Source organism: Pygoscelis adeliae, unplaced genomic scaffold (assembly GCF_000699105.1).
Source record: "Pygoscelis adeliae isolate BGI_AS28 unplaced genomic scaffold, ASM69910v1 Scaffold88, whole genome shotgun sequence".
Classification (NCBI taxonomy): domain Eukaryota; kingdom Metazoa; phylum Chordata; class Aves; order Sphenisciformes; family Spheniscidae; genus Pygoscelis; species Pygoscelis adeliae.
In genome coordinates, this window is record NW_008825616.1 from 4,262,281 (window position 1) to 4,276,162 (window position 13,882).

General features: G+C 47.8%; 1 protein-coding gene across 1 annotated transcript in view; it reads right to left on the reverse strand.

Moving 5' to 3' along the window:
* Positions 1-657: 657 nt before the first annotated feature.
* The window catches only part of PLCD1 (phospholipase C, delta 1), a 47,702-nt gene continuing 34,477 nt past the window's right edge, over positions 658-13,882 (reverse strand). Inside the window, exons 9-15 of the mRNA XM_009333304.1 lie at positions 10,585-10,752; positions 8,625-8,781; positions 8,197-8,313; positions 6,172-6,350; positions 5,504-5,636; positions 2,273-2,422; positions 658-1,895 (exon numbers count right to left, since the gene is read on the reverse strand). Coding sequence (XP_009331579.1) covers positions 1,804-1,895; positions 2,273-2,422; positions 5,504-5,636; positions 6,172-6,350; positions 8,197-8,313; positions 8,625-8,781; positions 10,585-10,752 — 996 coding nt within the window. The 3' untranslated portion in view covers positions 658-1,803. The remainder of the gene's footprint in view (positions 1,896-2,272; positions 2,423-5,503; positions 5,637-6,171; positions 6,351-8,196; positions 8,314-8,624; positions 8,782-10,584; positions 10,753-13,882) is intronic.

Below are 13,882 nucleotides of genomic sequence, written 5' to 3' on the forward strand. Positions count from 1 at the left end.
CAGGCCACGTGGTGCAAGCTCCCTGCATAGTACAGGGCAGTCCTGGGTATCCTTTGTTCGTGCTTTTTATCCCATGGCTCCTTAAAACAAAATTCTCAGAGCATCCTGGGAGCAGGGACCGAACTCAGACTGTCCCTGAGTTGGAGTCAAGGATGCTCCAGCCTTGGCCTTCAAATGAGTCTCCTGATACAACATGCCCCATCCCAGAGGTGAGCTGAGAGAGAGCCCGTGTCACTGCAGGACAGCCCGTTCCGCCTCGGCGGCCTCTGCCACTCTTGAACTCTTTCAACCACTGGTTATTAATTCGATATGAGCCTTTGAGTTGTGGATATAATTCACATTTAATCTGGCAATGGTTTACAACATCGCACAATATTGTAGTGAAGAGGAAAAAAATCAATGTGTCCAGCAATGACTACTGCATCATAACAAACTCCAGGTAGGACTAAATGGAACCCAGTTTTGCAGTGGGCCCAAGGATCACTAAATCCAGGCGATTTTGGACTCAAAAATAGGTGGGGGAGTGAGTGGACTGGAATTTGTTTAAAAGGACATCAACCTCTTTGGTAGCAGCCCGTCCTCTGCATCGCTAGGCATGAAAAACCTCAGAAAGACTGATAGCTTTAAGAAATTGAGAACATCTATCATCTCCAACTTCATGCGTGTTGCATTCAAGTAAGCCAAAGAGACAAATAGTGACAAGTAATTGGACTTTTCCAGATTTTTTTACTTTTAATAGTCTAACATATTGTTAGTAACATAGTTGGCACTTCAAAATATATATTATTTTATTTCAACAATATTCCCTTAACTCTGTAGTTGTACTTGAAGAAAAAACACCTTTTGCCATAAATACTGTGTTGCTGTTCAAAACACTCTTGTCTGTTTGTGCGAGGTTACCGCTACAGAGCAACTGGGACCAGGCTAACATTTACAACGGTTTCTGACTTCCTCGGTGTTAAAAAATGACATTTTTCTATAAAAACAGAAACAAAGTAAGTTTTACTGCATTAAATAAAAGCCCTACTGTCAGTTGAACGTATTTCCACTGTCATCGGCAAATGACATTCTCTGAGGTCCCTTTGAGTGGGTTTCACTTTGGGTTAGAGGGAAACCTGCCGCTCGGCAGCTTCTTTCTCCTTCACAGGACAAGAGCCAGTCTTTGAATGCAAAGCGACCTGGCTGAGAGCCAGGCACACAGGCAGAGTAGTGTTCATGTATAATGTTTATTATAAAACAAAAGGAAAGCCGAGTTCTATAACATGGGCCTTTGTAGTGCAGCTTTCTTTTTTAATCTGTAACAGGTAAGAGGAGAATTGTGTCCCCATTTCAGACTTCATACGGTGAAAGATGGCGGACATCTGCAGTTGCAAGAAGTCACCTGGCATCTGGCCACTGATTTCAGTGGTGGGGTGGATTATTTTCTTGCACAGATGTTGGGTGTTTTGTCCAGATGTCTGACCAAACCCAACTCAAGAGCTGTACTTTGCTAAAAAGGAGTCCCTATCCTCTCACTAAAAGCAGAATTAAAAAATCACACTAAATAAAGTGAACTAAAAACACAGCTGGATTGGTCGAACAGGTACAAAAGGATTGATCTCAACAGCAGCATTAGGATGTTTCCAGCGTGCAGAAGGGAGAAGGTCGATGGCTATTTCACATCAGGGGTCCTATGGGCCCACCATGTGCTGCTCCAGAGAAGGCACTGGCGATTTAATGGGACCCTGACATTGGCAGACTTTGCACGCTGAATTCCTTCTAGGTCTGCAACGAGGTTCACTGTGTCCTGAAAGAGCTGAGCTGCTAATCACAGTCCTGGATATCGATGTACACAAAAAGGGTGGAGGAGGAGTACGGGTCTCCATTCTTGGTCAGAAGATGGATGTGGCGGTAACCTGGAAGCAGAGACACAGATGGAAAGTGGCCTTTAGTCCAGTCGGAAAAACATTCGCTAACGTTTGCCAAGACCCTGCAAAAACATCTCCCTGTCTCCGAGAGCGTTTTGCTCCCAGTACCCCACAGAACAGGTAGGTCTGAGAGGCATGGCTTTGAGCACTGGTAATGTAACGTGCCCGAGGCCACTGGTGACAAGGGGATCCCTTCCCCAGAGACAGTGTTAACAGCTGCCCGATAAACCATTTATCATCCTGCCCATACGCCAGAGAGACAACCTGTTCTGACCAGAGGTGTGATGGGTCTGGACCTCTCATCTAGGACACTGGAGCTTCCCAGAGGGCTCAGTCGTTGTGAGGAACAGGGAGCAGGGCCTTACCTTGCTTCAGACTAGTGAAGGGAAGGGTGTACTGCCCGATGAAGTCATTCTTGGTTGACATGTCAAAGTCTTCCACCACAAACCGGACCAGGGCAAGTGCAGGGATCTCTATGTCAAATGTAAACTCTTCGTCCCATTTCGGGTTAAAGCCTGGGCAACATAGACAAGAACAGAGGTCAGAGCCACTCACAAACAAGGAAGAAGGTGAGAGATGCTCACAAGCAAGGATGGAGGTCAGAGATGTTGGCAGATGAGGATGGACGTCAGAGATGCTTGCAACTGGGTGGAGACTTTGCCTGACTGCCAACCTAATCCGACGCAGGCCAAAGGTCTCAGGAGGTGCTGAGACCATTGTTCCCAGCTCTGACACCGATTTGCTACCTGGTATTAATAAACCCTTCAGCTTAGGCTGCTCATTGCAGACCTCAGCACCACGCTCCCAGAAGGCAGCGAGGAGCAGGAGGTAGGTGAACTCAGCTCTGCTCCACAGGCTCTCACTGGCTGATACATGGATGTCTTTGGTTGCCATTGGACCAGCTGCAGATTTTTACAGCCCTAAACCAGGGGGGGAGCAGAGAGGAGAGCTGCGCCTTTGTGTTGTGACAGCCTTCTGGGGCCTTAAGCCTCACTGAGTGCTTGAGGTACGCCCATCTGTCACCACTCTGTGCCTCAGTTTCCCTGTCTGCAAGAAAGGCTAATGAGGAGTGTCTGATTACAAAAAGCATCATCAGGTCTGTGGACAAAATGTTTTATGTCTCCCTGTATAAGGCCAGTATCTGAGACAGCCAGACTAGCCCCACTTCTGTTACGGACAAGGATCTTGTGATCCGGACTCGCAAAGCAAACAAAACTGAGACTGTCACATCAGATGACAGATGAAAAGCAAGCTCAGTGCTCTCTCTCCACGTCACGGCGGGTGCTCTCTGCAGTTTCAGTAAACCACTCCCCAGAAACAAACAGGAGGAGAGGACATCCTGTTTGAAACCCTGCTGCCATCGGCCCAGCCTGTGCAGAGTGGAAGACCGAGGAAAGCAAAATGTCAGCTCAAGCCTGCTGGTCATGGAGGGTCTGTGGACAATTCGGCAGGAGGCAGGGATCTTTCAGCTGGCCCCGAAGGTGCCGAGGTGGGCCTGTGGACAGTGCCATAGCAAAATACCTGTGCTGGGTTGGTGCACTTTATTTGGACTTTCATGGGATTAAACCAGCTAGACTGTTCAGATAACACACATCTGCTCCTGACCACCTTCATCCTTGGGAAAACCGTGTTGCTGATCCCATGGGAGCAGAAATCATGAAAGTTGAGGGAAAGTCGTTGGCCCTAGGACAGTAGGTTTCACTGTATTGACATCTATGGGAGCCATAGTGAGATGCTTAGAGCTGCTGAGCCAACAGCTTCCCACAGCCTCTTGAGCTCCACGGCTGCACCGCTGGGGCCTGATCTGTACCCACAGCCCAGTCCCACCAGCATCAAACCAGGTGTGCTGCTGAAGCATGGTCATATCTGAAACCTCAAGCCATGAAATGCAACCTCCTCTCTGCAGTTGCCCCTTTCCAACATTGATGTTTTCATGGTTTGATTCACTTTCCATTGGGCAACACTCCCTCCAGCATCCCTCCAGCATCCCTCCAGCATCCCTCCAGCCAGCCAAGGGCTGGCTGTGGGGCTGGGTGTGCTGAGCAGCCCTGAGGAACAGGCCTGGCAGGTCTGAAACATTCCCTATGCAGCTTTCACTCGAGACATTATAAAAATCATTGTAGGTGATGGAAATGGCCGTGAGCTTTAGGAGCTGGGCCAGATTTACTCAAACAGGAAAGAGGAAAAGGGAAACATTGTTAGCAGGGAGGAAAATATGCACCAGCTTTCTAGCACGTGGCTCTTACTCCACGCAGAAAAGCTGTGTGTGTGTGTGTGTGTGTGTGTGTGTGTACACATGTACATGTGTGTTTGTCAGCAGGAGGGTGAGGGCTGATTTTTCAGACTCCTACTGCCTCATTACTCCACAGGAGAGAGGGCTGAACTTGCCCTCTACAATCTCTGAAGGCCACAGTATTCAGACCCTCACTGCATGGAGGGAAATCACAGGCATGTCTGACCAATGAGAAATGGTCCACAGGGAGGTGAAATGCCTGTGAAATCTCTGAGGTCAGTGCTGGGTAAGGCTTGGGCCCAGCTCTTTGGAGATGGGGGCTTATGGCTTTCACCCCTCACCTGTAACATTCCTGCGATGTGCATTAATTTAGCACCAGTGCCACTTTGGCCAAGAAGATGAGCAGATGCAGTGTCTGTGCCTTGTGAGGAGGCTCTGAGCTACAGGACATGTTCTCCTTTTGCACAGACTATGTTACATATGAGAAGAGGCAGAGAGAGGTCGAGTTATTCAACCTGGAGAAGGCTAAGGTTGAATATTACTATTGGGGTTACTATTGCCATCCTCCACTACCTCCTAATAGAGAAGATAGAGCCAGGCTCTTCTTACAGGTGCACAGCAAAAGCTTGATGCATAATGGGCACAAACTGCAACAGGGGAATTTCTGGTTAAGAATAGGGTTACCTTATTTTATCATGAGGTCAATCAAAGACTGGATCACTTGAGAGAGCCCAAAGAGTCTGGGTAATCTCCATCTTTTGAGATATTCAAAATTTATCTGGGCAATACCCTGAGCAACTTGAGTTAACTTTGAGGATGGTCCTTCTTTGGGCAGGGGCTGGAACAGACACCTCCGAAGTCCCTTGCAACCTCAGTCTTTTGTGAGTTTGTGCCACTTTCAGGATAACCTGAAAGCCTCACAAGAAGCCTTCTCTGGGAAGATCTTGGTGAGACCGTGCATCCCAGGTAAAGTCCAACTGCATGGAGGTAAAGAGCACTTCCAAAGCTCTAGCTCTGCAAATTTGGCAGCCAGACTCAAAACAACTCATACGGCTGATGTTGTTTTGTAGGGAATTTCTGTCTCCAAACATCTTAGAGAGAGAAGAGAGGAAAGAACTCCTGCAAGTAATTCTCCATGGGGACATCAGTCTGTGGGGCTAGTTCATGCCACCAGCAGTCTATAACCAGGGTCCCTGCACTGAAGTAGGCCAACAGCATCTCATGTATCTGCTTAGCATGGCAGGCTTGGGTGCACCTTGGCAGGTCTGGCCACAGGGCAGCAGTTTTGGCAAGGAATACTCTGCTACATGAAACCATAGTGTTAGTGCCCCAGGGGAGCACAGCGTGGAAGAAAATCCCTTACCATTGTTTTCAATGACTTTGGTCTGCTTCTTGTTGTTATCCTGTTGGACACCGTGGATCTCTACTGTTACTTTAGGGTCAACGATGGAGTTTTTGCTTTTGTTCACCTTGGGCAGCTGCTGACCAGAGATGATCTGTGGAGGAACCAGAGGAAGAGGTCAGGACATCATTAGGAGGGGGGGCTCCCTGGCAAACTTCCCTCTCCTTCTCCAGGAGTGCAGGACCTGTTGTGACAAGCTGCTGCTGGTCCTTCAGAGCCAGCGTTGTGACATCCTTCAGAGGAAGGTGTCATGAGCCAAAGCACCTAATGAGCATTGCTCCAGCCCAGCCAGCTGGCTAGGGGGCAGGCAACTTTTCTAACTGTCCCCACAGTGATCAGATGATACTTTGGAACAACAGTGGTGACTGTTGACTGCATGTCTGCTTGTGTGTTTCTGTAATGACAGTGGATATTGTCATTAACCTCTCCTATTGCCGAACATTAAACATGTGGGTAAGTCCCTGGAGGATGAAAGCCCATGCAGGACTGAAGCAGAGACCCCGGCAGTGGGAAATGAGTAGGGTTAGGATAACATTGCCCAGGTAGCACCAGGAGAAGGAGAAGGTACAACCTACACACCCCCCCTGAAGGTGGATGCTACCGAGACATTTTCCGACTTCTATTCTTACTTTAAGCAGAAGCTTCTTCTTTGTCCCCCATGTTCCTTCTGTGATGGATTTTGGATTGAATTTGGTTTGCTCATCCCGGAGGAATTCCGGCTTTAAGACATACCCAGAAAACCCATTGTCCTGGAACCGACCCTGGTAGACATCCATTTCTGTGCCTGCTGTCTGGAAATTTAGGGCAACTGCAACATAAATAAATAAATTCAGTCACTTTCAGATAAATCAATGTGAGATTTTTTATACTAATTCTGTTCACATGAAATTGCACTTCATGGACATAAACATTGGCTTTTCCATGCTTGAAAGAGCAGTGATAAACTCCAACCTCACAGTCTGCTACCCCTGAGGATTTCTTGCATTCAGAGATGTTAGAGACAGGAGGGGCCACCTCAGCCATCTCAGTTGTCCTCCTGCCTGCCACAGGGTCAAAAAGTGTCCTGCATTGAATTTCTGTCACCTGGTTGGGCAACTGCATCTTTTAGATAAACCCATTCATTTCTATGCTGAAGGAGTTATCTCCTGCAGTGAAGCCAGCAAATCCTTCTCAGGTTGTTTCTCTGGCTACTTAGCCTCATTATAAAACCTCCTTTCCAGCCCAGATATGCCTATTTCCATTTGCCATCCTGAGGGGCATTGATGCCTCTCTTGGTTAGACTAGAGAGCTCCTCACTGTCTGAACTCCTCATGCAGGAGTACAGAAGCTGTGATCAAATCATCTCTTTATTGTTCCCTGCCCAAAATAGATCAAGCCTCTCTGGTGTCCTAACACCAAGCAGATTTCTTGTATTCTTTCCAATTTGCAACTGTCTTTTTAAAAGCATTGATGTCAAATCTGGATGCAGTCTCAGTGAACAGTCTCACTAATACCACATAGGGAGCGTACATGGACCTCAGCACTCCATTGATTTCTCAAGGGTGATGCTAACCTCTTTAGGAACTTCCAAGAGAGCTCTAGGACAGATGGTAATTTAGCCTGGTCCTGGGTCCTACATACCCTGTAATACTTGAAGGCCAAAAACATTTTAAGGCACTGCCCTGTTTTTCCACCTGCAAGCAAGACTTTAGTAACTGCAGTATACTGGTTTTCCTGGGAGTTGCAAGTACTCAGGGCTTCTGAAAAATCTTATTTTGTGTGCCCAAATACTGAATTCAGGTCAGATAAGGCATGCAGGTCTGTCCTTAGTGTACCCTGAGGGACCTGACGTTGCCTCCCCAGGGACTCAATGCTGGGGAGACAGGCCAATGGGTGCTACCTGTGCCCCCCATTGGGGCTGCAGGACCCAGCAAGTTCATATGCTGCCAGGCACATCCAGCCCATGCAGGTCTACATGGCTGGCAGCCAGGGAGCCCTGCATCTGCAACTTCTCTTGTCTGACTGGGCCACATAGGCACAACTGGGACGTCTCCAACATCCTGCATCACCAAGAGAGCCAAGCATGTCATCACCAGCCTGCCCACTTACCACTGCACCGGGTTTCCTGGATGAGAGCTACAACATGATTCACTTAACAGGCTCTGGGACCTTTGTTTTCATCAAATCTGAGACATCAATATACCATCAGGGGCCTCAATGCCCTGGGAGTAGGTATGATACACTGCTTTGACTACAGGGAACAGCTCAGGCTGTGGCTTGGCCCTTATGGTTATAGCCTTGCTCTAGGGCTCAAGAGAGCTGAGTTTGACTTCCGTCTCTGCCAGACATTTCAGCACGCTTTTCAGTAAGTGACTGTAGCTCCTGGCTCCCTCCTCCTTTGTTAAATGGCAGTAACTCTGTTTCCAGTGAAATTGCAGGGATGTGCACATTAATGTTCAGGAAAGGCTCTCCTGACAGTTTTGAGGTGGGCCAGAAAATGGTCTATGAAAAGTCACTGAGCATTGCCTGAAGAGCTGATCTCTCCCAGTGACCACTGAGCCTCTCTGCCTGCAAATGGCTTGAGATCACACATCTACCTCAGCTGAAGCCCTGACACAGCAGGTCATAAGCGAGCCAACCAGGCTGACCCTCTCCGACTTCCCAGTTGCACTCACCGATCTGGCAGCCGACGTTCCACAAGTCAATGGGGTTGTAGTTGGAAGAATCTGTCCTCCAGCCTGCAGGGTAGATCCGGCTCAGGTGCCTGATGTTGTGATGAATAAAACCGGTTCCTACAAAAAAAAGAAGAAAATGGCCCTTTCAGTGATGGGGGCTGCTTTTAACTCTTCTTGATGCTGCTGTATATACTGCTCCTCTGCCTAGCGAGTCTGGCTGAGTGTGAACTACCTGTATAAAATGCCCTTCTTGATAACAGCATCTATGACATTAAGTTACTCCCACTGTTTCTGTGACATGCATGGCCAAAGAGATCATAACCCATGTCTTTCGGCATGCCTTTTCCTCATGCTTAACCACCAGTAGCTGTCCCTTTATGGGGGACTGGGACAGAGGATGGCCTTTTGCCAAGGCAGAACATACATACCAGACTCCTGGGCTAGTTTCAGAGCTTTGCTCTCCGTGAACGATGACATCTCATAGAAAGCCCGAGGATGGTTGGGGTCCTCAAAGCCATTGAAATGGACACTCTTGCAGTAGACAACTGTGTCTGACAGCTCCTTGGCCAGCTTCAGGGTGTCACTCTAGAAGCAGGAGAGCAAGAGATTTGTGGGGAGTTTCTGCAGTCATACTCAAAAGTGAAAATCATGTTTTGTCTAGGACCCCTGGGGCTTCTCTTCTCCACTGTCTTCACATGAAAAGGATGCACACTATCAACACTCAGTGGCACCCCTATGCAGAGAGAGGGTGGAAAAGGGGCAGGCTGCCCTTGCCATGTCCCTTGCTCCGCATGGAGAGTGCTAATCTCTCCTCTCAGAGCATCACTGCCCTCTCAGGCCCATCCTGGCCTGTTCAATGATACCACTGACTTCCCAAGTGTTACTACCAGGAATATTTCATTTCATCTGCACCATCCCTCCTTCTGCATTTATTTGCATGTTATTATGTGAATGAGTATTTCAGCTTGGCTATCACAACTCACAAGTGATTAGGGCTGCAAACACAGGAACAACCCAATCAGCCTATATTGGTGAGCTAAGAGAGGATTTCACACAACATATGCTTTGCTGTCCCAGCACCCTTGTTGCATGATGTTCTCCAGATGGATTCTCTCCTTGTTGGTGGGATACCCTTTCTGCTGCTCTCTGCATGATCACTTGTATTTCAGCATCAATGGCTGTCTCTGGTTGCTAAACTTTACAACAGAGCCTTAGCAATGAGTTTTCCATACTGTCCTGGTCCCAAGCATGCACACCTGGAAATAAGGGGAAGGGAAGGATGTTTTGCCCTCCACAGAGCTTGGGCTTTTTTCACTTGAACTAGGAAGTTCTCAGAATGCTTTGATACCTCCTACTCCACAGCCACATTCATTGGTGCATGGGTGAAGTGAGAGCCACCAGCTCCCATCAGAGACAAGAAAAGAAAATGACAGACTTCAAAATTATACACATTGACTACAGTCCAGAGAAAGAAGTAAGACCCTCAAAGAGTGAGCGAATCAGCAAGGGGAAGCATAGATCAGACCAGATCCAGAGGCAACATCATTCAGCTTTGCCATCAGTGGGAATTAATGTATTTAAATCACCTGTGAACCTGGTCCATAAGAGATATGGCCTTCACAATGACCTGTAGTCTGGAAAAATTAATGTCCTCACATGAGGGAGCAAAACACTGGTGTGAAGGCCAGCCTTTTCCTCCCAGAAATAGTCATCACAATTGCTTTGGTAACCGGCCACCCCTTCCTCATAGATCTGTAGCTCTTCCCTCCCTCCCTGGGTCAGAAAAAAATGGCCAGTGAGCATGCAGGTATGTCCCAAAACATGACTAGAAAAGCACCAGTCTCCAGTAATAAACAAAGTCACGATGGTCCCATGACAAATAGATTTCTGGAAATCAGAGAGAGATAGATTGAACACATGCCCTTCTACTGCTTCCATAAATGCTACATGGTCTGCCCCAGCTGCAGTGTCCTCCAGCCTCATTTCAAGGAAAGAAGCCAACCTTCATGCTTGGCTGACTCTGCAAGATCTCTGTTTGTGCTTGGGATAGAGATCATTAAGCTGAGCAAGGACCAGGATCCTTAGCTCCAGTGATTTCAACAATTCACCCTTACATATCCCCAGCTGAGTAGCTGAAACCACACTGAAGACTGTCTTAGCTGGGAACATATTAAAAGTATATTTCAATTGCTTTTCTTTATTTTTAGGCATGGTACAAAATCCACCTAGAAAGTAGTTTCCCAGCATGAGTCATGGGATACGCTAACAAGACGGGATTTCCTGATGCAGGACTTCAGAGCCTTCTGCAATAGGCAAAGATCTTGTTTATAGATTTTCTGCCTCTCCAGGTCTGCCCCTTTTCAGGACTCAGTTACTTCTTTTACTTACCTTCCCCTTCTGCTGTATCTCAGTCTTTACAGATTCATCTTCCATTTCAGCTGCTTCATCTTCATCAGAGACATCTTCAGCCTCCAGGTTGTTGTTCCCATTTGTTCCGGTGGGGTCCTCCTGCCTGCTCAGCTTCTTGCCTTTCACAAGGATCTTCCCTTTCAATTGCTGCACAAGGAAAAGTGGACAAAATAGCTGGTGATTAGAAAAGGTTCTGGCCCACCCTGAAGGAGCAAGGATATAACAGCTCCTCAGCTGCAACCAGGGCCAGGGCCTTTTAGACTTGCATCAGATAGATATCCATATATATCTGTCCATAGATACAGGTAAAAATAAGTCTGTTTTTCCACTGAGGCCTTGCCCTGCCTCTGGCCAGCCTCTGAGACCACAAGCCATGAGTTTGAAAACCCTAGATAGCCCACTGATTCCCCTCTGATACAGAGCTGTCCACCCCCTCAACTAGACAACTTAAACTGTTGTGCTGTTAGAGGCAATAAAAATATACTGTTTTTTCAAAACTGAATGTGGCTCAGCAAACAAGGCCAAGCCTGGAGGTCAGGGCTCATGGGAGCTATTGGCGGCACTGTTTCTGCCCCTCTGAGTGGCCCTGTTACTTCATCTACCCCAGTCTTTGCAATGTATGGTTATAAACACACACACAACTTGGGAAACCAGTATCCGTGCAGGGACGGAAGCAGTCCAGCCCTCTGCTCCACTAGATGTTTTAATGGGGAGAGAAGTCCATTAAGTTCTGGACAGGTACCTCGTGCATAGCAGACATGGGATTTTAATATGTAAGGGATCTTGCAGGTGAAACCTTAGGGTGTTTACAGCCTAAGGAAGAGTTCCCAGACCCTTCCCAAAGATAACTCCTCTTCTGAAAAGAGCTTCTCATAACCAGCAGCATGTGCCAACGTAACACAGCTGGCTGCTGAGCTAATCCAAGGAGCACATTTCTTGCGCTGAATGAACTCTCCAGCCTCTTTCGAAGTCCACATAAAACCGTCAGGTAAAGGAACACACCAACACCGCATGGTTGCTGGCAGACCACCACACTTGGTGGTGGAGATACACAAGATGTATCTCTTGTGCAAGATCTGACTGTGGGAGGAAGGCTGAAGCCTAGAGAGAGCTGACTCTGAAGCCAAACAAGGCAGCAACGATGTTGGCAGCAGGGAGCAGTACTGAGAAGGATGACTGCCTGGGTGCAATCTCCAAGTGAACGGATTATGCTACAAAATCAGCTGACTCAGCCCAGGAGCACCCCTAGATCCTGCAGCTTCCAGTGAAGTCAGTGGGAGATTTGCTGCCACAGGGATGTGTTCAGTAGTCCTGGCTTTGGAGGGTGCTAGTTATTCCAGAAAAATGCAATCTCAGAATTAGCCAATACAACCCCTCACTCTGCATAGCATGTCTCCCCCCCTCTCAGTGACACCCTGTATTTCCCCTTTCCACAACAGCAAAAGCAACGTTCTCAAATGACAGGACTGTGGAAAACCAAGGATATTTTATAAAGCAACACAGGCGTTTTCAAAGAACATTAGTCCCCCTTTGTGGGTGCAAGCAAATTGCATCACGTCTTTTCAGAGACCAGTCCAGCTCCTCACCACCCAGCTAAGCTGTGGATGAAGCTTGGTTTGAGCTGAAATTTGACACTGGCACCCAAGGCAGCAGCCAGGAGCATTTTTCTTCAGCTACCACAAATGACCTGTTTACGCTGGGGCACTTTCCCTGTAACTCAAAAGCTACACAAAGGCAGCTGGAAGGAATGTACCAGTTACTGGAATAAAAGGCCCAAAGGAGCAGTCAGAGCATAGCAGTATCCTCCTCCCTGTCCCCAGACCATCCTCCATCCTCCCAGCCCCTCAGCCCTCTTCCAGGCAGAGCTGTGACCTGCTTCTTCACATCCATGGCTGGGAGATGAGTCAGCTCACTTTCAGAGTCTCACTTCAGTCTGCTGCTTGCATGTCTCTAACCACCCTCCTGCCCTCAACATCCAGCTCTTCCCTGTCCTTCCACAACACCCACTGGTAGAAGGTGAAATCCAGCTCTGTGTGAGTTTCTATGTTCCCGTCAGTACTTCAAATGGACAAGCCTGGAGGGATTGCACTGGGGACAGCGGGGAGGGGAGCCGAGAAGTCTCTCTTGTCCTTCGCAGGCTGCAGATAGCATCCTGCTATGTAATATATTATCTACCTCTACTTCCTAATGTCCCATAAGAAACCTTACCACCTCATCTCACAGCTCAACAGTAGAGAACTAGGGGTAAGGTATTTGGGGCAGGTTCCTTGATTCTTAATTACCAGTAGGGCTACTAGCCCTTTTTAAGCTTGTCCAGTTCAGGACAGCATGTCCAGCAAGTAAGAGGTGTAATTTCTGGCACAAACCCATCTTAGATGGCTGAATAACATCAGCAGTGAAGGCACAGCAACACGGCCTCCACCTTGTCTCCTCACCACACCCCATACCAGGGCTGCCAGCAGTGGGTCCTCAGCATTGCTGTTATGCTGTCTAGACTGTGGTTACTCTGGGAAGCTTTGGATATGCTGCAGATGCTTCCCATCGGCACAGCGACACTGCTCAGCCCAGACTGTGTTATACAAGACTCTCCGTAGGGCAATTACGGTGGTCCCCTTTGGCCTTGAAATCTAAGAGGCTGGCTCCCTTCTGGAGTCCTTTTGCATTGCAGAGGTTTAGTATCCCCCTGTGCATGACTTCCACCGTGCCTACAAGGGAGAGCAGCCCATGTGCAACCTAACTCCAGAGGAGGTGTATTAGCTTATTCGTCCACAATGAGGGGTGAGACTCACCCCAAAACAGAGCATTTTCATCTCCATTTCCTGCAGAAGGTGCTATTTTATAGTAGCATTGCACTGAATCCACCCTGCAGAAGCTGCCAGTCCCAAACATCGTCTTCCTTCATTTAATATGGGTGCTAGGAAGCAAAGTCCTAAATTTGAGTGCTTATCTTCTTTAACAAGGTTTTAAATAAGCTGATACACACAGACATAAACACACACATGCACTTATTCCATCTCTCTTGGTTCCCCTTCATGTGATATTAAGTATTTCTAGCCTGAGGCGAAAGACACTCAGCTCATCAGTTCAGCTCTGTTGAGCAGATCCCTTGTCTTAGGAAGAAGCATTAGCTGAAATACTCAATATTCTCCAAGTAGACCATAAAGCTATTCCAACTGCCTGTGGCAAGCCCAAGGTTGAATACAACCTAAGAAAATTGGAAAGGCTACAAGGACACTGGACTCTACTGAGAACATATAGTTCGGTGCCTCCTGGAGTA